Source organism: Hemitrygon akajei, chromosome 12 (genome assembly GCF_048418815.1).
Source record: "Hemitrygon akajei chromosome 12, sHemAka1.3, whole genome shotgun sequence".
NCBI lineage: Eukaryota > Metazoa > Chordata > Chondrichthyes > Myliobatiformes > Dasyatidae > Hemitrygon > Hemitrygon akajei.
This window is the reverse complement of record NC_133135.1, coordinates 11,990,124-12,013,485: the sequence shown is the minus strand read 5'-3', so window position 1 is coordinate 12,013,485 and position 23,362 is coordinate 11,990,124. Positions and strand designations below refer to the sequence as shown.

The following is a 23,362-nucleotide window of genomic DNA, read 5'->3' as shown; positions in this document are numbered from 1 at the left end:
TTTTGTTTCTTTGTCTCAGCTTCTTGTCCAGTTGCATATCGAGTCATAGAGTCACGGAGCACTAGAAGCCCTTTCAAAGTTCAAAGTACATATATTTGTCAAAATATATATGCAGTGTACAACCCTCCCTGAAATTCGTCTTCCCACCGACAGTCACGAAACAATAACATTGGAAGTAACCTGCCCTTAGAAAACATCAAACATCAAACCCCTCTCCCACCCAAACAAAAAAACATGTAAGTAGCAACAAAAAAAACAAGCAAAAATACAGAATATAAAAACACAATATCAAAAAGCATATTTCAATACAGTTCAGTCCTCATTGGCCCATCTAGTCTACGCTGAATTATTATTCTGCCTGGTCCCACTGACCTGCATCTGGACCATAGGCTTCCATTGTCTTCCATTCATATATCATCCAAATTTCTCTTAAATGTTGCAGTCAAACCTGCATCTACCACTTCCTGATGCAGGTCATTCTACACTCTCACCACTGTCTGAGTGAAGACGTTTCCCATCAATAGATCACCTTTCACCCTTAACCCAACACCTCTTGTTCTGGTCTCACCTAACCTCAGTGGAAAAAGCCTGTTTGCCTGTACCTTATCTATACCTCAGAATTTTGTTTACATGTATCGAATCTCTCCTTATTCTGCTGTGCTCCAGGGAATAAAGTCCTAAACTATTCAACCTTCCCCAAGTCTTAGCGACATCCTTGTAAATTTTCTCTGCACTCTTTCAATCTTATTGGCATCTTTCTTGTCAGTAGCTGAGAAGAACGGCAGACAGTGCTCCAAACTAGACCTCACCCGCATCTTATACAACTTCAACATAGCATCCCAATACACATTATTACCTGCTGTAAGGCATTATCAATGCTTCTGGAGAGACATTTCTTATTTAAGTAGCAGGGAATCTCTGGAATCTCTAGAAAGGGAGCACAAGATAAAATTATTAACTTCGCTCAGTGTCACTGTAGAGTTTAATTTTATAATTTATCAACTCTTATCTTCTACATCAGCGGCATTATGCTGGCTTACTGTCTTTTTTTAGTAAGAAAATTATTACCATTACAAATCAGTTACTTGCCATATGATTCTCCTGAATTTTTTTTATTGCTAATTTGTCGTTTTTACGGTGGTTAATTAATGTATTGGAGCAATACTTGCTTATCAATTTAGCCCTACAAGTGCAACCATTTATATGGAAACCCCACCTATTAGAGTGACAGAACGAGAGGTGTCAGGAGCTGGTCAGTATTTAGGTTAAAGAGTACGGAGAAGATCTACAAGGCTGTCACTGGGACTTGAAGGACTGAGTTGAGGAGAGAGGTAGGGTTAGAATCTGAATCAGGTTTAATATCACTGGCAGATGTCATGAAATTTGTTGTTTTGTGGCAGTAGTACATTGTTATACATAATAATAAAAAACACTATAAATTACAATAAGAAATATACAATACTGTGCAAAAGTCCTATCCATATATATATATATATATATATATATATATAGATATAGATATATATAGCCAGGGTGCCTAAGACTTTTGTACAGTACTGTATGTATCATCATGGAGTGGAGAGTGAGTTTGTAAATCTGGTGGGAGCAAAGGAGGTTGTGAATAGTGAGGGTGGAGCACTGTGGGAGGGGTGTGGGACAGCTGGCAGAGAAGCAGTATTGGGATGGGTGGTGGCACAGAAAATCTCTAAAAAGGGAACAGAAAATAAAATTAATTTCACTCAATGTCATTGCAGAGCACTGTAGAGTTTAATTTTATAATTAAGCTGTGGCGATGTCATTTGATTTCAAACAATTGGTTTATTAATCATTACAGAATGTCTCTCTGGTGCTTCCCACTCCCTCCCCTCTCCCTTCCCCCTTTCCCAACCTTGATTCTGCTCTCCCTGTCCCTTTCCCACTGTCAATCCACAATGGAGACCCATATCAGAATCAGGTTTACCATCAGTCACATATGTCATGAAATTTGTTTTTTTATTTGCAGCAGCACTACAATGTAATAGATAAAGTTAGTACAGTACTGTGCAAAAGGCGTAGGCAACTCTGCTATATATACAGTACGTGCCTAAGACTTTTGTGCACTATTACATATAAGAAAATAAATTTATGCAAGAAGGGGGTAAAACAAGTGTTCATTGGTTCATTGTCCATTCAGAAATCCGATGGCAGAAGGGAAGAAGCTGATCCTGAAACATCGAGTCTATGTCTTCAGGCTCCTGTACCTCCTCCTTGATGGTAGAAATAAGAAGAGGGCATGTCCTGGGTGATTGGGGGCCTTTAATGATGGATGAAATTCGGGTGATGGGGGTCCTTGTTGATGGATGCTACCTTTTTGAGGCACTGCCTTTTGAAGGTGCCTTCCATGCTAGTGCCCATGATGGGGCAGGTTGGGACATTGGTAGGAGAATGATGGGTGGTCTTATAGAGGTGGATAACATTTTGGGGGTCAAAGATAGGATGAATGTGCACTGTGTTTTTCCCAGGGTTAAGGATTCAAGAGCTAGAGGCATGGGTTTAAAATGAGTGGAAAGAGATTTGGAAATAACCTGAAGGGCACTTTTTCACCCAGAGGGTGTCAGTATATGGAATGACTGTCAGAGGAAGTGTTTGAAGCAGGTAATTACAACATTTAAAAACTACCTGAAAAGGTACATGGATAGGAAAGGTTTGGAGTATAAGATCATAAAACACATCCAGCGACTGAAGAAATAGATCCCCACCTTTATTCTAAAGGGGCATCCTTTTATTCTGAGGCTGTGCCATCAGATCATAGACTCCTCTACTAAGGTTAATGCAAATGACACATTTTATTGTATCTTTCAATGTACATGTGATAAATAAATAAGTAAATCTGAATCTGAATCCTCAGGTTGCCATGGAAATATGGAAAGGATTAACATTCAGTTATCTACCCACCTCCCTTCTCACAGTATTCCTGAATTACAACCTGGGAGCCATGGTAGTCTAGCGGATAACACAACATCATTACAGTCGACTCCAGTCTCCTCTGTAAGAAAGTTTGTATGTTTGTCCTGTGAGCATGTGGGTTCCATCCAGATGCTCCGGTTTCCCCCCACAGTCCAAAGACGTACTGGTTAGTAGGTTAATTGGTCATTGTAAATTGTCCCGTGTTTAGGCTAGGGTTAGATAGGTGGGTTGCTGGGTGGTGTGGCTCATTGGACTGGGAGGGCTTGTTCCACACTGTATTGCTAAATAAATAAATAATATAAATAATAGAAACATCCTCTCCATATCTAGTCTCCTTTAATATCTGATAACTCAGCTTCATTGAGATTCTCCTCATCCTTCTGAATTCCATCAAGTACAGGCCTAGAGATAAAAAATATCCATTACACATCCAAAACAAAACACACAAAATGGAGGAGGAACTCAGCAGGTCAGGCAGCATCTATAGAAATGATTAACCTGTCGGTGTTTCGGGCTGAGAACCTTCCTCAGGACTGGAAAGGAAGGGGGAAGATGCTGGAAAAAAAAAGGATGGGAGGGGAAAGAGGCTAGCTGGAAGGTGATAGATGAAGCTAGGTGGGTGGGAAAGTCAAGGGCCAGAGAAGAATGAATCTGATAGGAGAGGAGAGTGGACCATAGGAGAAAGGGAAGGAAGAGGGGACCCAGAGGGAAGTAATAGGTGGGTGAGAAGAAGTAAAAGGTTGGAATGGGGAATAAAGGAAGGGGGAGGGTGTTAGGATCTGGTTACCGGAAGGAGAAATCTATATTCATGCCATTAGGTTGGAGGGTATTCCAAGATGGAATTTAAAGTGTTGCTCCTTCGCCCTGAGGGTGGCCTCATCATTGCACGAGAGGAGGCCACGGAATTCAAATTAAAGTTTGGCCATGAGGAATTCCCACTTGTGGTGATAGTGCAGAGCAGCGATCCCCCAGTTTACAACTGGTCTCTCCAATGCAGAGCAGGCCGCATTGGGAGCATCGGACACACACCTGAGCAGATTTACAGATGAAGTGTTGCCTCACCTGGAAGGACTATTTGAAGGCTCTGAATGGAGGAGAGGGAACGTGTATACAATCATCCATCTTTCCATCCCAGGGTCACCCTTGTGAACCAACTATGGGCCCTCTCCTGGGCCAGCGTATCCCTCCTGAGACGCAGGGTCAAAAATTACTCACAGTATCTCGAATGCAGTCTCGACCCAAAATATTGACTGCCCATTCCCCTTCACAGATGCTAACTAATCCATTGAATTCTTCTACTAGTTTGTATTATAATCAAGTAACTGCAACAGATGTTTCCCCTCAGGTTTCTCTTAAATATTTCACCTTTCACCTTTGATCTTCTAGTCTCATCCAACCTGAGTGGATAAAGGACACCATGTGTATTGACGAAATGAACATCGATTTCTCTAACTTACAGTAATTTCTCCCCATTCCACCTTCTCACTTTTTCCATTCCCCATTTTGTTTGCTCTCTCATCCCTTCTCTTCTCCTCACCTGCCCATCAGCTCCCTGTGGTGTCCTTCCTCCTTCTCTTTCTCCTACAGTCCCCACTCCTCTCCTTTCAGACTCCTTCTTCAGTCCTTTTCCAACTATCACCTCTCATCTTCTCACTTCATATTCCCTCCTCCATCTCCCTACTTTACCTGGCTTCACCTATCACCTTCTAGCTTGTACGCTTTCTCCTCCCCACAACTTTTTATTTGACTTCTTCCCTGCCCTGCTGAAGAATCTTGGCCCAAAACACCAACTGTTTATTCCTCTCCATGGATGATGCCTGAACTGAAGAGTTCCTCCAGAATTTATGTGCATTACTCTGAACTTCCAGCATCTGCAGCGCCTCTTGCATTTATGATACGTGTTCACACACGTGAGCGTTAATAGGTTTGGCTGTCAGTTTTGAAACATTAAAGAACAGATGGAACAGTGAGAATGAAGGAGTCAGATACAGGATGGGCAAAGTAGACCAAGTGGGCAATGGAGAAAGGAGGAGAGGAAAGACAGGGGAATGAGAGAACACACAAGAAGGGAGGAAGAGGTGGAGAGTGAAGGAGAAGATAAGGAATAATCCTTGCAATGTTTGAGAATGAGGGGAGATTTGATAGAGGTATACAAAACCATGAAGGGTATAATTAGAGTAAATGCAGCAGGCTTTTTACAGTGAGATTAGACATTAAAATACGGGAGCAGAATTAGGCCATTTGGCCCATCGAGTCTGCGCCATCATTTCATCATGGCTGATCCATTTCCCTCTCAGCCCCAATCTCCTGCCTGCTCCCTGTGTCCTTTCATGCCCTGATTAATCAAGAATCTGTCAACCTCTGCCTTAAGTATACCCAACGGTGGACTCCACGGCTGCCGGCGGCAACAAATTCCACAGATTTTTCTCCTCATCGATGTTCTGAAAGGACATCACTCTATTCTGAGGCTGCGTCCTCTGGTCTTAGACTCCCCACTGTAGGAAACAACCTCTCCACATCCACTCTATCAAGGCTTTTCAACATTCGATAGCTCTCAATGAGGTACTCTTCATTCTTCTAAACTCTAATGAGTACAGGTTCAGAGCCATCAAATGCTCCTTTTATGAGAAGCCTTTCAATCCTGGAATCATTCTCGTTAACCTCCTTTGAACCCTCTCCAATGTCAACACATCCTTTCTTCGATAAGGGGCCCAAAACTGCTCACAATTTTCCAAGTCAGGTGTCTTATAATGCCTGAACATTACATTTTTGCTTTTATATTCTAGTCCTCTTGAAATGAATGTTAAAACTAGAACTGGCGGTCATGGATTAAGTGTGAAAGGTGAAACATTTAAGGGAACATGAGGGGAACTTCTTCACTCAGAGTGTGGAATGAGCTGCCAGCACAAATAGTGGATATGGGTTCAATCTCAACATTTAAGAGAAATTTAATTAAGTACATGGATGAAAGGGGGACGGAAGGCTATGGTCCAGGTGCAGGTCAATGGGATGAGGCATAATAATAGTTTGGCATGGACTGGGTGGGCCAAAGGGCCTGTTTTTGAGCTGGAGTGCTCTATGACTCTAAGTAAATAATACTGAGAGCACAAATTGTAGAGCCCTTGAAAGATTTGATTGTCTGCTTTGAAATATTAAAGAAAAGATGGAACAGTGAGAAAGAGAGAGCAAGTATAGGAGGGAAGGAGGGGACCAAGTGGGTGAGGGCGAAATAAGAAAAGGGAAGGGATGCGATTGAGAGAACACGGGAGAAAACTGAAGAGCTGGTGAGGGAAGGAGAAGCTGCTGAGAGGTGGAAAAGCTAATGCAAGAGACGGAGAGTCCCCCCATTTTGCTGGATAGTAGGGATTTGAGATTTCACAGCATTGAATTCTGTAACATCAATTACCCTAATAAATCCTGGCATTTCCAATCTTTGTAACAACGTTGAATCATATGAAGTGTGCAGCGAATAAATGATTTGCACTATTTCAAAGGGGCTAAAAGGCAAGCTGGATAATATGAAAACTTAAAACATGCTTTAAAGAAAAGAAAGGTGTTTGTGTGTGAATTAAAAAGACAATGATAAATGTAGTGGGGTTCTGCTCAAGGTGACGGTGTCCATGCTCATTGCTAAGGCTTTTATTACTTCTGCATCTAGTGGATTTCGAACATCATCGGGGATTTCGACTTTCCAAATGGAATGCAATTCCAACCACATCATCTTTAAGGTCTGTTATTACATCTGATGAAAAAAGAAATAATAATTTTTGGACTTCAAAGAAATCTGTCACCTGCACCCTCTTTGATCAAACTGTTCAAAGGAGGAAATTTTACCGTTTGATTCATCCTCAAGGTTGTGGGGGAAAGGGGTGGGGAGACCGGAGGAGAAAGGAAAAGCGGCGGCGTGGGAGGAGGCCCAGGGAGCACGGCCGAATTCCCTTCGTGCCAAAGCAATTCTCCTCCAATCACGATAACAGAGCAAATGGCATTTTAACATTGCTAGATATGAGACAATCCAGGCTCCAACTAGAGCTGCCTTAGTCTGCTTTGAAATGAAGGCACTGGACCTTATCTTAGCGTCTCAACTAGGCAGCAGTGCGGCGATCCCTCACTGGAACCTCAGCCTCGATTAGGTACTTGAATCTCAGACACTGGCACAGAATCCACAAACCTATGGTAGAACTTGGAACATACCACTGTTCAGCACCTGAATGAACACTTCAGACCACAATCTCTGTGCCAAGCACAATGCCAAATGAAGCAATATTTCTTCTGCCTGTACCCATGTACCCACTGTCCCTGCATAAGGAACCCATGGACACTACACCACTACTTTTTATTTTACTTTTGCTCCCTTTTTGCACTACTTATTTAATTTAATATATATTAAGTATTAAATATATTAAATTATATATATATATTATATTATAATTAGATTACAGTATATTATAAGAAAAAAGGAGCGTTATTAGGCTATTTGGGCCGTTGAGTTTGCTCCACCATTTCATCATGGCCGATCCATTTTTCCTCTCAGCCCCAGTCTCCTGCCTTCTCCCCGTATCTTTTCATGACCTGGCCAATCAAGAATCCCCCCCATCCATGCAACAATCTCTTTGACCACTACCATCAGGCGGGAGGTACCACAGCACTAAGACATGAACTGTTCCGGTGGGAAACAGCTTCTTCCTTCAGACAGTACAACTACTGAACTTTCTGCCACTATTCCGGAATCACCACGTACAAAGTGCCAGTAGCGTTATACTGTTCACTTTTTAACTTGTATCATGTATACACCTTATTATTGGTTAATTTGTTTTGTGGTAATATTACTTTATGAGTTGTGTGTGAGTTATATTTACTATGTTGTGCACCTTGGTCAGGAGGCATGTTGTTTTGTTTGGTGGTATACACGCATACTGTTGAACGACAATAAACTTGAACTTGAATGGTAATGTTTCAATTTGGATGAAGTTCATTGACCTGAGATGTCAACCCTCATTCTCTTCCCACAAAATGCTGCCTGACCTGTTGTGTGTTTCCATCATATTTGCTGTTTTTGTTTCAGCTTTCTTGCATCTGCAGTTATTTTTCCTTGATTTTTCAAGGAACGGAATGGTCCACAGATGGTGTGAAATGTGACGGAGACCTCAGGAGGAGAATAAACAGCAGGGTTTCCCCTTTTGTGCATTTGCACTCATCTTGTTTAAGATGAGGAATCTTAAATCCAGCATTTAAAATTTCCAGAAATGATCACTTCTTTATTTTTTTAAGGTAGTCGCAGTGGTGCGATCACTCGAGACATGTAAAATATTCTCCTGAGGTGTTGTCTATTGGCAGGTACTCAGATGGCTGTAGTGGCTGATGTGGGATCCACAAACTCTGATAGATTTCCTCAATGGAGAATGCTTGCGTGTGACTTTGTTTAACATGAGGAGGCTGATGCACAGGCAGCCGCCACACGATCCTTGACAGATCGGGGTCAGGGTCCAATGGTACGGAATGCAAGATGACTGGGGACCCTTCACTTCTGCAGCCTTCCTCCGTGACAATCCTACCTGAGGTGCTTAAGGAGGGCTAACCTGCTCCAAAAATCGCTGACCATCTTTTATTGATGTGTGACGGAGAGCATACTGACATAGGGAATGAGTGTGTGGTACTCTAGCTGCAGCAAGACATATCACAAAGCACTCCATCTGCTGATTAGAATGGCTCACGACATCACTGGGATTCAACTACCGGACCCGGAGACAATCTACGTCTCTCAATGCCTACAGTACTCTCGTAATATCATTAAAGACCATCCCAGACACTGTTCAATCTCCTGCTATCTGATAGGAGATACAGAAACATCTTGGCCAGGAGAGTGAGATTGAAAAACAGCTTCTACCTGAGGCCTGTTGTGCAGCTGAATCGTGCTACATCCTGGCTGGCCAATGGTCTTCGAGTTTTATGGACCATCAAAATCATTTGTTGCATGTAAATACGGGAACTTTTGTTTAAATTAAGCTGTATTGCATGCACTGTAAGTATCTGCTTTGCATGAACTGGAGTAGCACCACAATTTTGTTGTCTTGAGCAATGACAATAAAGTTCTATTCTATCCTATCTGTCTTCATCTTCCGCCAGCTCCACTGTTGGGGTCTTGTTTGGATTGCTCATTGTCTGAAAACTCTGCATTGACCTTACCTCCATGGGTGACACTACCAGAAGCTTAGTTCCAGACGGCATCACTCTCAGGATCTCCGGAACTCCCCAGCTTCTACACCACTATGAGGTAATGATCCTCAGAAAAGAATATTTTGAGATACAGCACAGTAACAGGCCCTTCCAGCCCAATGAACCCATGCCACCCAGTTACACCCATGTGACCTATTAACCTACTAACCCGTATGTCTTTAGAACATGTGAGGAAACTGGAGCACCTGGACGAAACCCATATGGTCACAGGGAGAATATAGCAACTTCTTACGCACTGTGGCGAAATCGAACCTGGGGGTCTCTGTTGATGTAAAATGTTATGCTAATCGCTACACCACCATGTTTGCCCAAAGATGTAAAGACATAAATGCTTAAGACAACACATCTGAACATGAGCAGATGCTGTGTGCTCGTGTCTGCAGCTGTGCCTACCCTGGCACGTAGTACCATCATTTGGGATGAATTCCTTCTTCTGATTGGAGGACTGGTAACCCTTGACGCAGGTACAGTAGAAACTCCCGTAGGTGTTGTTGCAGGTCGCATTTTGTCCGCAGGTTAACGTCGAATTCAGGCACTCGTCATCATCTGAAGTAAAACAAAAACAAATACCTCACAGCAAAGCCAAGAATGAGAAGAAAGAACTTGCAGTTCTGTATAAACATCCATCACACAGACCAGACCGCCTACACTTCAAAACACCTCAGGAAAGCAGCCAAATCAATCGGACCCCAGCCACCCTGCCCATTCTCTCTTCTCCCCTCTCTTGTCAAGGGGAAGATAAAGAAGTCTGAGAGCACAGAATCAGGTTTATTATCACTGACAAACGTCTTAGAATCAAATTCTTGAGGACAAGCGTACTTTTAACGTGAGGTGAGAAAGTTGAAAGGAAATCTGTCGGGCAAGATCTCTTTTACACAGAGTAGTGGGTGTTTGAAACAGGTTACCAGGGGTGTTGGTGAAAACAGGTATAATGGTGGTATTCTGTAGTGAGATGCTGAAGATGTTCTATAGGTCAGTTGTGGAGAGCGCCCTCTTCTTTGTGGTGGCGTGTTGGGGAGGAAGCATTAAGAAGAGGGACGCCTCACGTCTTAATAAGCTGGTAAGGAAGGCGGGCTCTGTCGTGGGCAAAGTACTGGAGAGTTTAACATCGGTAGCTGAGCGAAGGGTGCTGAGTAGGCTACGGTCAATTATGGATAACTCTGAACATCCTCTACATAGCACCATCCAGAGACAGAGAAGCAGTTTCAGCGACAGGTTACTATCGATGCAATGCTCCTCAGACAGGATGAAGAGGTCAATACTCCCCAATGCCATTAGGCTTTACAATTCAACCGCCAGGACTTAAGAACTTTTTAAAAGCTATTATTAATGCTTTTTGAGATAGTGATTTAGATGCATATCATATTTTTTTTACTGAGTTAAGTATTGTATGTAATTAGTTTTGCTACAACAAGTGTATGGGACATTGGAAAAAAAAGTTGAATTTCCCCATGGGGATGAATAAAGTATCTATCTATCTATCTATCTATCTATCTATCTATCTATCTATCTATCTATCTATCTATCTATCTATTTAACAGGCTGCCAGGGTTTTTGGTTAAAGCAGGTATGATAGTGGTGTTTAACAGGCTTTTGCCAGAAACATGAATATGCATGAAATGGAGAGATATGGATCATTTGCAAGCAGAAGAGAGTTAATGTAATTGTTTGGCAGAAGGCCTGTTCCTGTACTGTTCTGCACTATGCTCTTTGTTCTGTTCATAGTCATGCAGGCACACTGTACAATATGGAAAAACGTCCCAACTCGCTGATGCCAGCCAGCTCGTTTTGCCCATATTCCTGTACATCAGGGGTTCCCAACCTTTCTTATGCCATGGACTCCTACCATTAACCTAGGGGTCTGTGGACTGCAGGTTGGGAACTCCTTCTCTACACCTTTCCTGAACAATTACATATCCAAGTGTATTTTGAATGTTGTAATTGTGCCTACCTCTACCATTTCCTTGGCAGCTTGTTACATATACCCATCAAAGTCAAAGCCAAAACAAATTTATTACCAATGTACATATATGTCACCATGCACTCCCACGAGATTCACAGGATTATACAGGAAAGTAGTGAAATACTATAGAAATTGTGAAAAACTACACATAAACAAAGACTGACAAAAAACAATGTACAATATAAGACAAATTGTGCAATAAAAAATAAACAAATGAATAAATAAATAGATCGATAAATAAATGATTGTTGGTAAAATCTTAAATGAAGACAAGGAGGCTTACAGGATTGAGATATGCCAGCTAGTTGAGTGATGTAGCAGCAACAACATTAGAAGTAAGATGAAAGAGCTGATTGTGGTCTTCAGGAAGGATAAGATGAGGAAACACATACCAATCCTCGTACAGGGATCAGAAGTGGAGAGAGTGAGCAATTTCAAGTTCTTGGTTGTCAAGATTGCTGAGGATTTAACCTGGTCCCAACATATCAATGCAGCTATAAAGAAGGCAGGACAGTGGCTATTCTGTATTTCATTGGACGTTTGGAGAGTTTTGGTTTGTCACCTAAAACCTGCGAAAACCTCTATAGATGTACCGTGGAGAGCATTTTGACAGGCTTCATCGCTGTCTGGTATGGTGGGGGTGGGGGCGACTGCACAGGACTGAAAGAAGCTACAGAAAGTTGTAAAATTAGTCAGCTCCATCTTGGGTACCAGCCTCTGTAGTACCCAAGACATCTTCAAGGAGCGGTGCCTCAGAAAGGCGGCATCCATTATTAAGGAACCCTGTCACCCAGGACATGCCCTCTTCTCACTGTTACCATCAGGTAGGAGGTACAGAAGCCTGAAGCTGCACACTCAGCGATTCGGGAACAGCTTCTTCCCCTCTGCCATCCGATTCCTAAATGGACATTGAACCCATGAATATTACCTCACTTTCATTATTTCTGTTTTTGCACTATTTTTAATCTATTTAATCTACATATATATACTTAATGTAATTGATTTACTTATTTTATTTTTCTATATTATCATGTATCGCATTGTACTGCTGCTGCTAAGTTAACAAATTTCACGACATTCTGAAAAAGAAAGATAAGTAAATAATACAGTAGAGTCCTTGAAAATGAGTCTGTGGGTTGTGGAGTTAGTTCAGTGTTGATGTGAGTGAAGTTATCCATGCTGGTTCAGGAGCCTGATGGTTGAGGGGAGTACCTGTTTCTGAACCTGGTGGTGTGGGACCTTGGTAGTAGTGAAAAGAGAATAGCGTCTGAATTGTGGGGGTCCTTGATGATGTACGCTGCTCTCTCATGGCAACCCTCTTTGTAGATGTACTCAATAGTGGGGAGGGCTTTGTCTGTGATCCCCTCTGTGTGATACTAACCATACGAACTACATTGTCATTCATATCATTAACAGAGATAAGAGGCAACAGCGGTTTGACAACAATCCTGTTGGCCAACCACTGGCCACAGGCCTCTATTCTGAAAGACAACCCACCACTACCATAACACTAGAGATAATGCAGATGCTGGAATCCAGAGTAACACACACACAAAATGCTGGAGGAACTCAGCAGGCAAGGCAGCATCAATGGAGAGGATTAAGCAGTTGACATTTCAGGCTGAGCCCCTTTGTCTGGACTGATCTACTACCCTCTGAGTCCTACTACCAAGCTGATTTTGTATCGAGTTTTTTTTTTGTGTTTTTATTTCAACTTTTTTAAGCTTAACATTCTTGCAGAAGTCACTGAAAGTGCTAAGCATTGATTAGTGAAGTGTAACTGAATTGTTGAAGATATCAAAAATTATATTTCCTGCCAAAAAAGCTGACTTATTTTGGATGAGCAAGAAGTAATTTTTGATATGTGTATTATCATTCTGTGATAAAATTTCATCGCTTTACAAGATAAAACATGGTATTTCAATTTTTACTTTAATGCAATGTGATGTTCCAATCTTTATTTCTTTCTCTGTAAATAAGTTATTCTTTACCTCTGTTTTTTTATCTCACTGACTGAGAATTAGAAACAGAGAGTCATAGGCTCATACAGCAAAGGAACAGGCCCTTTGGTACCCATCCTGACCCTTAAGCACCGATCTTTAATCATCATCATTACATGCCGTATCATGTGATGTGGCTGATCATGGTCTTCCATCTTCTTTATCCATGACCCATGATTGTTCTCGGCAAATTTTCTACAGAAGTGGTTTGCCATTGCCTTCTTCTGGATAGTGTCTTTACAAGACAGGTGACCCCAGCCATTATCAATACTCTTCAGAGATTGTCTGCCTGGCATCAGTGGTTGCATAGCCAGGACTTGTGATCTGCACCAGGTGATCATATGACCATCCACCATCTGTTCCCATGGCTTCACGTGACCCTGATTCTGGGGGCTAAGAGGTGCTACACTATTCAGTGTTTTAGGCAATGATATTCTTCCTGGTTACATGTCCACGATTGCTAGAATCTGTTGTCAACATGTGTCAGAAGGCAAATTGGACTGGATCCATGTCCTGGAAGTCCCATTACAAAAATTACAAAGGAGGCACAACAGCACTTCTACTTTCTTAGATTTAGCATGTAATCTAAAGCTCTGACAAACTTCTATAATTGCCCAGTGGAGAGTACCCTACCTGCTGGTATCACGGCTTAGCGTGGAAACACCAATGCCTGGATACAGAAAAGCTTAAAAAACGTGGTGGATATAGCCCAGTCCATCTCATTCAAAACACTTCCCAACATTAAGCACATTTACAGGAAGCACTGCTACAAGAAAGCAGCATCAATTATCAAGGACCCCCACCATCCAGGCGATGCTGTATTTGGGAAGGAGATACAGGAGCTTTAAGTCTCACACCACCAGGTTGAAGAACAGTTATTATCCTCTCACTATCAGGCTCCTGAACCGCTGTGGATAACCTCCCTCACCAAAGCTCTGAACAGAATCCACAACCTGTGGACTCGACTTCAAGGACTCTACAACTCTTGCTTCAGTATTATTTATTTACTGATTTAGTTATTTTTTTAAAATTTGCATAGTTTGTCTTATTTTGCACATTGGTTGTTTGCTAGTCTTTGTTTGTATGTAGTTATTCATTGATTCTGGTGTAATTTTATTTGTTTCCTTGTGAATGCCTGTAAGAAATTTAATCTCAAGGTAGTATATGGTGATGTATGCGTATTTTGAGAATAAATTGACTTTGAACTTTGAACTGTGAGCCTGACTGAAAGGTGCATCAGCATATGTTGCAACTAAACGAAATGGTGGTGAGGCTGCATTTGGAACATTGTGTGTAGTTTTGGTCACTCTGTTATAGGAAAAATCTTATTAAACTATGATGGTATTGGGTTTGCTGAACTATTGGCTATAAATAGTCATAAGTATTTTCACTATTATACTCTAACTACCCAATCTTCAAAGACTACTTTACTTCGCTGTTTACCCTCCACGGTAAGTTTCAGCTGCCAGTACCCACCTATCTGAATGGTGGGTCCCGCTCCCTACCAAGGAGAAGGTGCTTTCATCTAACAAAGCAGTTTAAACACAGTTCATTTATTTTCAGTAATAAACATTTAAATCCAAACAACTTTCTTGAAACACATTTAAAACTCACAGAGGATTTCTAACGTATAAGATGATTCCAAATTACAAACTATTTCTAGAACACAAAGGATTTCCAAAACAGGTACAATTCTTATAAACTAATGAAATAACAATCATGCAGATGAATGAATTGTCCATCATAGAAATCGAAACAAAAGGAATGGACCTTAGTCACCATTTGATGTTCTTCAACCTCTCTTTATAAGCCTGACCTGCCCTCTACATTTATACCTTATTTTTACTACTCCAGTGACTTCACATGTCTAATATTTTCTTAGATACCCTTTTTAAACAAATGGTCTAAAAACATGTTGGAGAAATAGATTTCAGCTCAATATTCACAGTTCACAACTAATGCTGTAAAGCTAACTTCCTTAAGCACATAAAAGCTTCCAACTATAAACACATCAGTTATTTAATATGCTAAATGTTACTATCTATTTGGTCTGCAAGCTTCCTTGAACTAAGCAACTCAGAGTCAGCTTGTCTGTTTGAAACAAGCCAAATTAAGCAACCCATTGTCTTGTACTGCACACTCATTCAGCAATCAATTGGGCGCAGTGAGCTAAATCTTAGTTTTTACAGGCAGAGCATCTGCTATGTGCAGAACTTGTTTGCAAAGTTGCTGTTTTGACAGCAATGCACACAAAGTGCTGGAGGAACTCAACAGGTCAGGCAGCAGCTATGAATCAGTATCAGGTTTATTATCACCAGCATGTGTCGTGAAATTTGTTAACTTAGCAGCAGCAGTTCAATGCAATACATAATGTAGAAGAAAAAAAGTAAAAACGAATAAGTAAGTAAATCAATTACAGTATATGTATATTGAATAGATTAAATATCATGAAAAACAGAAATAATATATTTAGTAATTGGATGGCAGAGGGGAAGAAGCTGTTCCTGGATCGCTGAGTGTGTGCCTTCAAGCTTCTGTACCTCCTACCTGATGGTAACAGTGAGAAAAGGGCATGCCCTGGGTACTGGAGATCCTTAATAATGGATGCTGCCTTTCTGAGACACCACTCCCTGAAGATGTCCTGGGTACTTTGTAGGCTAGTACGCAAGATGGAGCTGGCTAAATTTACGACTCTCTGCAGCTTTTTTCAGAATAAACAGTTGGCATTTCAAGCCGTGACCCTTTATCAAGTCCTGATGGAGGGTTCTGGTCCGAAATATTGACTATTTATTCCCATTCATAGATGCTGAGCTCCTACAGCACATTGTGTTAGTGAGAAGTTTTCTTACAATTGTTTGTGAAACGCTGCTGTGTTTAGAATGCATGCTATACAAAACATGAAAAGAGGTCTAGGAAGCAAATATGCATCACAAAACTAGCAGGCTTTACCAGAACATGCCTGGACATGGGGTCCTGAGTTACAAAGAGAGGCTGTGTAGACTAGTACTTTATTCCCTGGAACATAGGGCATTATGGGGTGACCTGATAGAGGTAAAAAATCATGAGAGGCATCATCATCACCATCATCTTTATGTTCCTTGTCATATGATGCGGGCCATTATGGTCTTTGACCATGATTATTCTTTGCAAATTTGTCTACGGAAGTGGTTTGCCATTGCCTTCTTCTGGGAGTGTTTTTACAAGATGGGTGACCCCATTATCTGTACTCCTCAGAAATTGTCTGCCTGGCATCACAAAATGAGAGGATCTAACAGAATGTTGCCTGGACTTGGGATACTGAGATACAAGGAGAGGCTGCATTGACGAGGACTTTATTCCCTGGAACATAGGACATTAAGGGACCACCTGATAGAGGTATATACAGGATGAAAGGCATAGACAGGATGAAAACACATTGTTCCCAGGGAGGGAGTTTTCTACAAACCAGAAGGCATTGATTTAATATGAGAGGTGAGAGATTTACAAGGGACGTCAGAGGAAACTTCTTTATGCAAAGGGTGGCATGTATTTGGTCTGAGCTGCCGGAAATTGGAGAGGGTCCAGAGGAAGTTTACTATAATGATCCCGGGAATGAAAAGGTTCACATATGTGGAGCGTTTTGTGTTCTGGGCCAGTACTTGCTGGAGCTTAGAAGAACAGGGGAAGATGTTTTTGAAATCTACTATATTGGAAATGGACATCGAGAGAATGTTTTCAATAATTAGAGAGTCTAGGAGCAGAGGGTACAGCCTCAGAGAAGAAGGATGCCCCTTCAGAACAGAGATGAGAGGAATTTATTTAGCCAAAGAATGGTGAATCTATGGAATTCATTGCCACAGACAGCTGTGGAGACCAAATCATTGAGTATATTTAAAGTGGAGGTTGATAATAATAGTAATCAGTAATAATAATAACTATTTATTTAGCCCCTTTCATATATTAAAATGCAATCTCAAGGTGTTTTACATAGATTGTAAGTGTAAATTGATATAGTCATAAATAAAAGGTTTTTGATTAATGATTGCATGAAAGATTATGGGAGAAGGCAGGAGCTTGAGAGGGAAAATAAATCAGCCATGATCAAATAGCAGAGCAGCCCTAAGGGGCTGAATGACTTCATTCTGCTCCTATGTTTTATGGTCTTATTGCCTTTAATTCTATGTGCTGGTGATTTTTGTACAAGTAAGTTTTTCTTCACAGCTGTGCACATATACACTTGTGCAAATGACAATAAACTCGACATGAATTAGCTTACACCTCCTCCATGGTTAAAGTGTTCTTAAGCTGTTTTACCTTCAACCACCTTATACTCTATTGAAAAGGGATCATTGTGTTCAGTGTGTGAATTCAGCCATAGAGAGCTATTGTAGGTATGATGAATTTGTCCATGAAAGTTCCTTGAGAATACATTACCTTATTGAGCTACATCTTATACTGGTTGGTTGAAAGACAGATTCCAAAGTACTAAGTTGGAAATGAAATCTTGAACTTTTATTCATTTGCAACATTTCAGATACTACTTAATATTTCCAGCTAGTATATTCCTTTCCTCATCTATCTCAAATAGAATTACCACAGAATCGGAATATGAAACAGTACAGGGAATGACTATTTGGCTCATCAATCCTGTGCTGGCCCTTTGGAAGATCTACCTGATTAGTTCCACTCCACTGCTCTTTCCCCATAGCCCTGTGATTCCTTTTTCCTTCTGACTGCATTGAAAAATACACTTATGTACTTCCTGTACCTAATAAAGTGGCCATTGAGTGTATGTTCATGGACTTCTGCTGCTGTAGTCCATCCACTTCAAGGTTCAATGTGTGCTGCATACAGAGATGCTCTTCTACATGTTACTGTTGTAATGTGTGGTTATTTGAGTCCCTATTGGCTTCCTGTCAGTTTGAATCAATCTGGTCGTTCTCCTCTGACCTCTCTTATTAACAAGACATTTTTGCCTAAGGAATGGCTGCTAACTGAATGGTTTTTTGCTGTTTGCACCATTAACCAAAGTGTCCATGGACCCCAGGTTGGGGACCCCTGAGACTGTTGTGCACCACGTCTGGCACCAACAATTCTTCCACGGTCAAAGTCACTTCGATCACATTTCTTCCCCATTCTGATTTTGGTTTGAATGTCAACTGAACCTCTTGACCATGCCTACATGCTCTTAGGCATTGAGTTGCTGCCACATGATTGGCCAATTAGATACTTGTATTAAGAAGCAAATATAGAGGCATACCTAATAAAGTGGCCACTGAGTGTATATCTACATGTTAATAGGTTAATTCCAAATATCTTGATGTTGGTTCAGTTTTCCCAATATTAACTCTCAGGAGCAAAGCTAAATAACTTCAAGGCAGATTGCCATGTGATTTCAATTTTACGGAGAACTTATTGTAAGTGAAAAAAATTCAAAGAATAATATATCAGAAAATTGTAATTGTGGTTATTATATTTATTGAATGCACAGGGTAAATGTAGTCATAAAGGAAACTTTCCCTAACAACTCATATTGCAAACGGATAGTACTTTTGCTAAGAAGCACTTAAAATGCTGGATGAATGCAGCAGGTAAGGCAGAATCCATGGAGGGGAATAAATAGCAACATTTCAGGCTGATACCCTTCATCAGGGTTGCAAAAGAAGTAGGGAGAAAGTAGGGGGAGGTAAAGGTGTACAAGCTAGAAGGTGATAGGTGAGACCAGATGAGGAGGAAGATAGGTGGGTGGGGGAAGGACAGATGATGTAAGAAGCTGGGAAGTGATTGGTGGAAGAGGTTAAGGTTTGAAGAAGAAGGAATCTCATAGGTGAGGAGAGTGGACCATGGGAGAAAAGGAAAAAGAAGGGAACTCCAAAGGGAGGCAATTGTCATGTGAGGAGAAGAGAAGAGGTAAAAGGGGATTCTGAATGTGGAATTGAAAAAGAGAGTAGGGGGAGGGCATAGAAATTATTTCAAATCAGAGAAATTGATGTTCATGCCATTGGGTTGGAGTCTGGCCAGATGGAACATGAGGTGATGCACTTACACCCTGAGAGAGGCCTCATTGTGGCAATAGAGGGGGCCATGGACTGCCATGTCAGAAGGGTAATGGGAAGATGAATTAAAATGGGTGGCCACCGAGAAATCCTGCTTGCTGTGTGCGGATGAAGTGAAGGTACTTGAGCATCTGGTCTCGGGGAGAGTGTATAAACCCCATACAGATAGAGCTAAAATTAAACTCTGAACTCTGATAGCTTGAACTATAATAGTGTCATGCGAACCGTTACGTTACCCAGTATGCAAGACAGGCTTTACACTGTACCTTGGTACTGATGAAAATAACAAACCAATTCCTGTTCCAAAAGTGTGAGGAAGAGACAGGCCAAGGTGATGCTGCCTCAAAGGAACATCTCCACCCAGTGTCAGGGAAGGAGCTGGTGTTGGACGTCAGGTGGGCTCTCAGCCAGAGGAGGAGATGAGAATGAATGGCTGTCTGCCAGGTATGGGACTCTGGGGGATGCTGGGAGCGGTTAGGTTGCTCCTGCACCACCTCTACCTTCCTGGTGCATCGGCATGCAGGACCCACAGGAACTGGCAAAAGTCAGCAGACAAGGTGGGCCCTGGCCTAACACTCCACCCCATTACAATCTGTGTGACAGTGAAACAATAGTTCAACCCCACAGCACTCTTCATCTGTAATAACAGACTGGCCACGTTCGTAATAGGACACAATTACCGTGATATTTTCGCAGCTTGGGGTGTCAGAGTTCCAAGTTCAATTCTGACACCCTCTGAAAGAAAGATTGTATGTCCTTCCCATGTGCGTGTGGGTTTCCTCTGGGTACTCTGCTTTCCTCCCACAGTTGAAAGATGAACCAGTTAGTAGGACAAGTGGTCATTGTAAATTGTCCTGTGATTAGGCTAGGGTTAAATAGGTGGGTTGTTGGGCGATGTGGCTCATTGGGCTGGAAGGGCCTGTCCTGTACTGTACCTCTAAAATAAATAAAGTCATCAGTGTAATTAAACACGTGGAACAGATGGTGTTTTGTAGAAAGGCTTGAGGAAACGAACTGAAATATAAAAGGCAGAGCGATGTTCAAAAAGTAGTCAGCGCCAAAGTACACATCAGACAAATGTAATCAGGAGATGTCAGGTATTAAAAGTGCATATCACAGGCATGTCCTGTGTCCTCTCCCTGCAAGCAGCTGACTGTTTTTCTCTGGCAGTTTTCCCTACTTTGGCAGCTCCCCATCTCCAAGGTTTTGCCTCTGTTGTCCGGGACAGATGTCTGCCAAGTAAGTCAAGGTTCAAAGTAAATTTATTATCAAGGTATGTACTTGTCACCATATACTATCTTGAGATTCATTTTCTTGTAGGCATTCATGGTAGAACAGATAAATATAACAAAATGAAAAGCTACACACAAAGACTGACACACAACCAAAGTGCAAAAGAAGATAAACTGTGCAAATAAATGAATAAATAATACCGAGAAGATAACCCGCAGAGTCCTTGAAAGTGAATCTGTAGGTCGTCGAATCAGTTCAGTGCTGAGGTGGATGAAGTTATCCACACCAGTTCAGGATCTTGATGGTTGAAGGGTAATAACTGTTCCTGAACCTGGTGGTTAGGGACTTCTGTACATCCTTCCCGAAGGCAGTAGCAAGAAGAGAGCATGATTGTGGGGTCTTTGATAATGGATGCTGCTTTGTTGTGGCAGCAATACTTGTAGATGTGCTCAGTGGTGGGGATGGCTTCACCTGTGACGGACTGGGTGATATCTAGCACATTTCGTAGGCTTTTCTGTTCTTGGGCACTGGTGTCTTCATTCATACCAGACCGTGATGCAACCAGTCAGAACATTCTCCATGCTGAACCTATAGAAGTCCGTCAAAGTTTTAGGTGACATGCCGATTCGGTGCAAACTTTTAACAAAGTAAAGGTGTTGTTATGCCTTGTCTGTGATGGCAGTAACATGCAGGTAATTCTTGCCAGATGATCCAATAAGGTGATCATCATAACTAAACACTTGGTGTTCCACAGTCGTACTAAATCTATTTGCTGAGAGGGTACAAGTCCCCACTGAGGGCTCATTCACGGTGAGCAGCTTCAAGTTCCTTCATGTCAGCATCTCAGAGGATCTATCCTCTTCCCAACACTCTGGTGTAATCACCAGTGGTAATACTTCATTAGCAGCTTAAGGAGATTTGGTATGCCATCTAATACTCTTAAAACTTTTTCCAGATATGAGGCGGGGAACATTCTGAGTGGTTGCATGACTGTCTGGTATGGGGGCTCAAATGTGCAGGATTGTTAGAGACTGCAGAGAGTTGTAGCCTCAGTCAGCTCCGTCACAGGGTCAAACCTCCCCACAATCGAGGACATCTTCAAGAGGCAGTGCCCCAAGAAGGTGACATCCATCATTAAGGATCCTCACCATCCGTAAGATGCATTCTACTTGCTACTGGTATCTAGGAGGCAATACAGAAGGCTGATGATTATTGAATGGTCTGAGAACCCATGAACACCACCACACTATTCCTCTTCTGCACTATTATTTGATTGTTTATTCTTGTAACTCAAAGTAGTTTTTAATGTCTTGCACTGTACTGCTGCCACAAAATACGAAAAGTCACCACAATCCAACAGTGATTTTAAGGGAGCATGTCTCAAGAGCCAATGTACTAGTAAAGACAACTGATGAAAGCAGTGTGATGTTCAGGATCACCTGTGGAGATTGAACAAGATCTATCAGAATCAGGTTTATTATCGCCGGCATGTGATGTAAAATTTGTTAACTTAGCAGCAGCAGTTCAATGCAATACTTAATCTAGCAGAGAGAGAGAAAAATAAATTAAATAAAACATAATAATAAATAAACAAGTAAATCAATTACGTATATTGAATAGATTTTTTAAAATGTACAAAAACAGAAATACTGTATATTTAAAAAAGTGAGGTTGTGTCCAAAGATTCAATGTCTCTTTAGGAATCAGATGGCAGAAGGGAAGAAGCTGTTCCTGAATCACTGAGTGTGTGTCTTCAGGCTTCTGTATCTCCTACCTGATGGTAACAGTGAGAAAAAGGCATGCCCTGGGTGCTGGAGGTCCTTAATAATGGACTCTTCCTTTCTGAGACACCGCACCCTAAAGATGTCCAGGGTACTTTGTAGGCCAGTGCCCAAAATGAAGCTGACTAGATTTACAACCTTCTGCAGCTTCTTTCTGTCCTGTGCAGTGTCTCCTCCATACCAGACAGTGATGCAGCCTGTCAGAATGCTCTCCACAGTACAATTATGGAAGTTTTTGAATGTATTTGTTGATGTGTCAAATCTCTTCAAACTCCTAATAAAGTATAGCTGCTGTCTTGCCTTCTTTATGACTACATTGATATGCTGGGACCAGGTTAGATCCTCAGAGATCTTGACACCCAGGAACTTGAAACTGCTCACTCTCTCCACTTCTGACCCCTCTATGAGGATTGGTATATGTTCCTTCGTCTTACCCTTCCTGAAGTCCACAATCAGCTCTTTTGTCTTACTGACGTTGAGTACCAGGTTGTTGCTGTGGCACCACTCCACTAGTTGTCTTATCTCACTCTTGTGCGCCCTCTCGTCACCATCTGAGATTCTACCAACAATGTTTGTATCGCCAGCAAATTTATAGATGGTATTTGAGCTATGCCTAGCCACACATCGGGCAGTTAGGAAGAAAATGCTCAGCTCGTTTACGGGAACACACAGAGACATGAACCATTTCATCTGGTCTGGTTGGAGCAGTCCAACTGCCAAGCAAACAATATGCCTTTAAACCTAATGCACTGGAACTCCCTTCTCATTGACTATTTCAGTTGCTTCAAAATGCAGTTCAGTTCACTCAGAATACAATATCAACTTTTCTTCTGTGCAGTCAAACACATCTAGCTTTCTGATGTAGCCAGCCATTTCTTTTTTTAAATTTATGAATATTAACATACAGTACTCACAGTTTATGAACCCATGAATTTGTCTGTTTGCTGTGTTTTTTAAAACACGAGTGTTTTTCTCTCTCTCCTTTCCATAAAGACAAGTGCTGCTCTGCTATTTTTAAAAAATTGAATGCCTCTTTGCACTTCAACAGGTAGGCAGGCATCTCAGATTTATTTTAAAACTACCTTGTCACCACTGTTATGTTTTGCAGCTCCAAATGTTCAAACTCATTGAAAGAAAAAGATGAGAGTCTGGAATGTGTGTATGGTA

The 23,362-nt window shown here is 41.5% G+C and overlaps 1 protein-coding gene across 1 annotated transcript in view; it reads right to left on the bottom strand.

Annotated features, from left to right (window-relative positions):
* The window catches only part of adgrl4 (adhesion G protein-coupled receptor L4), a 154,049-nt gene that overhangs the window by 85,302 nt on the left and 45,385 nt on the right, over window positions 1–23,362 (bottom strand). Inside the window, exons 3-4 of the mRNA XM_073062561.1 lie at window positions 9,577–9,729; window positions 857–927 (exon numbers count right to left, since the gene is read on the bottom strand). Coding sequence (XP_072918662.1) covers window positions 857–927; window positions 9,577–9,729 — 224 coding nt within the window. The remainder of the gene's footprint in view (window positions 1–856; window positions 928–9,576; window positions 9,730–23,362) is intronic.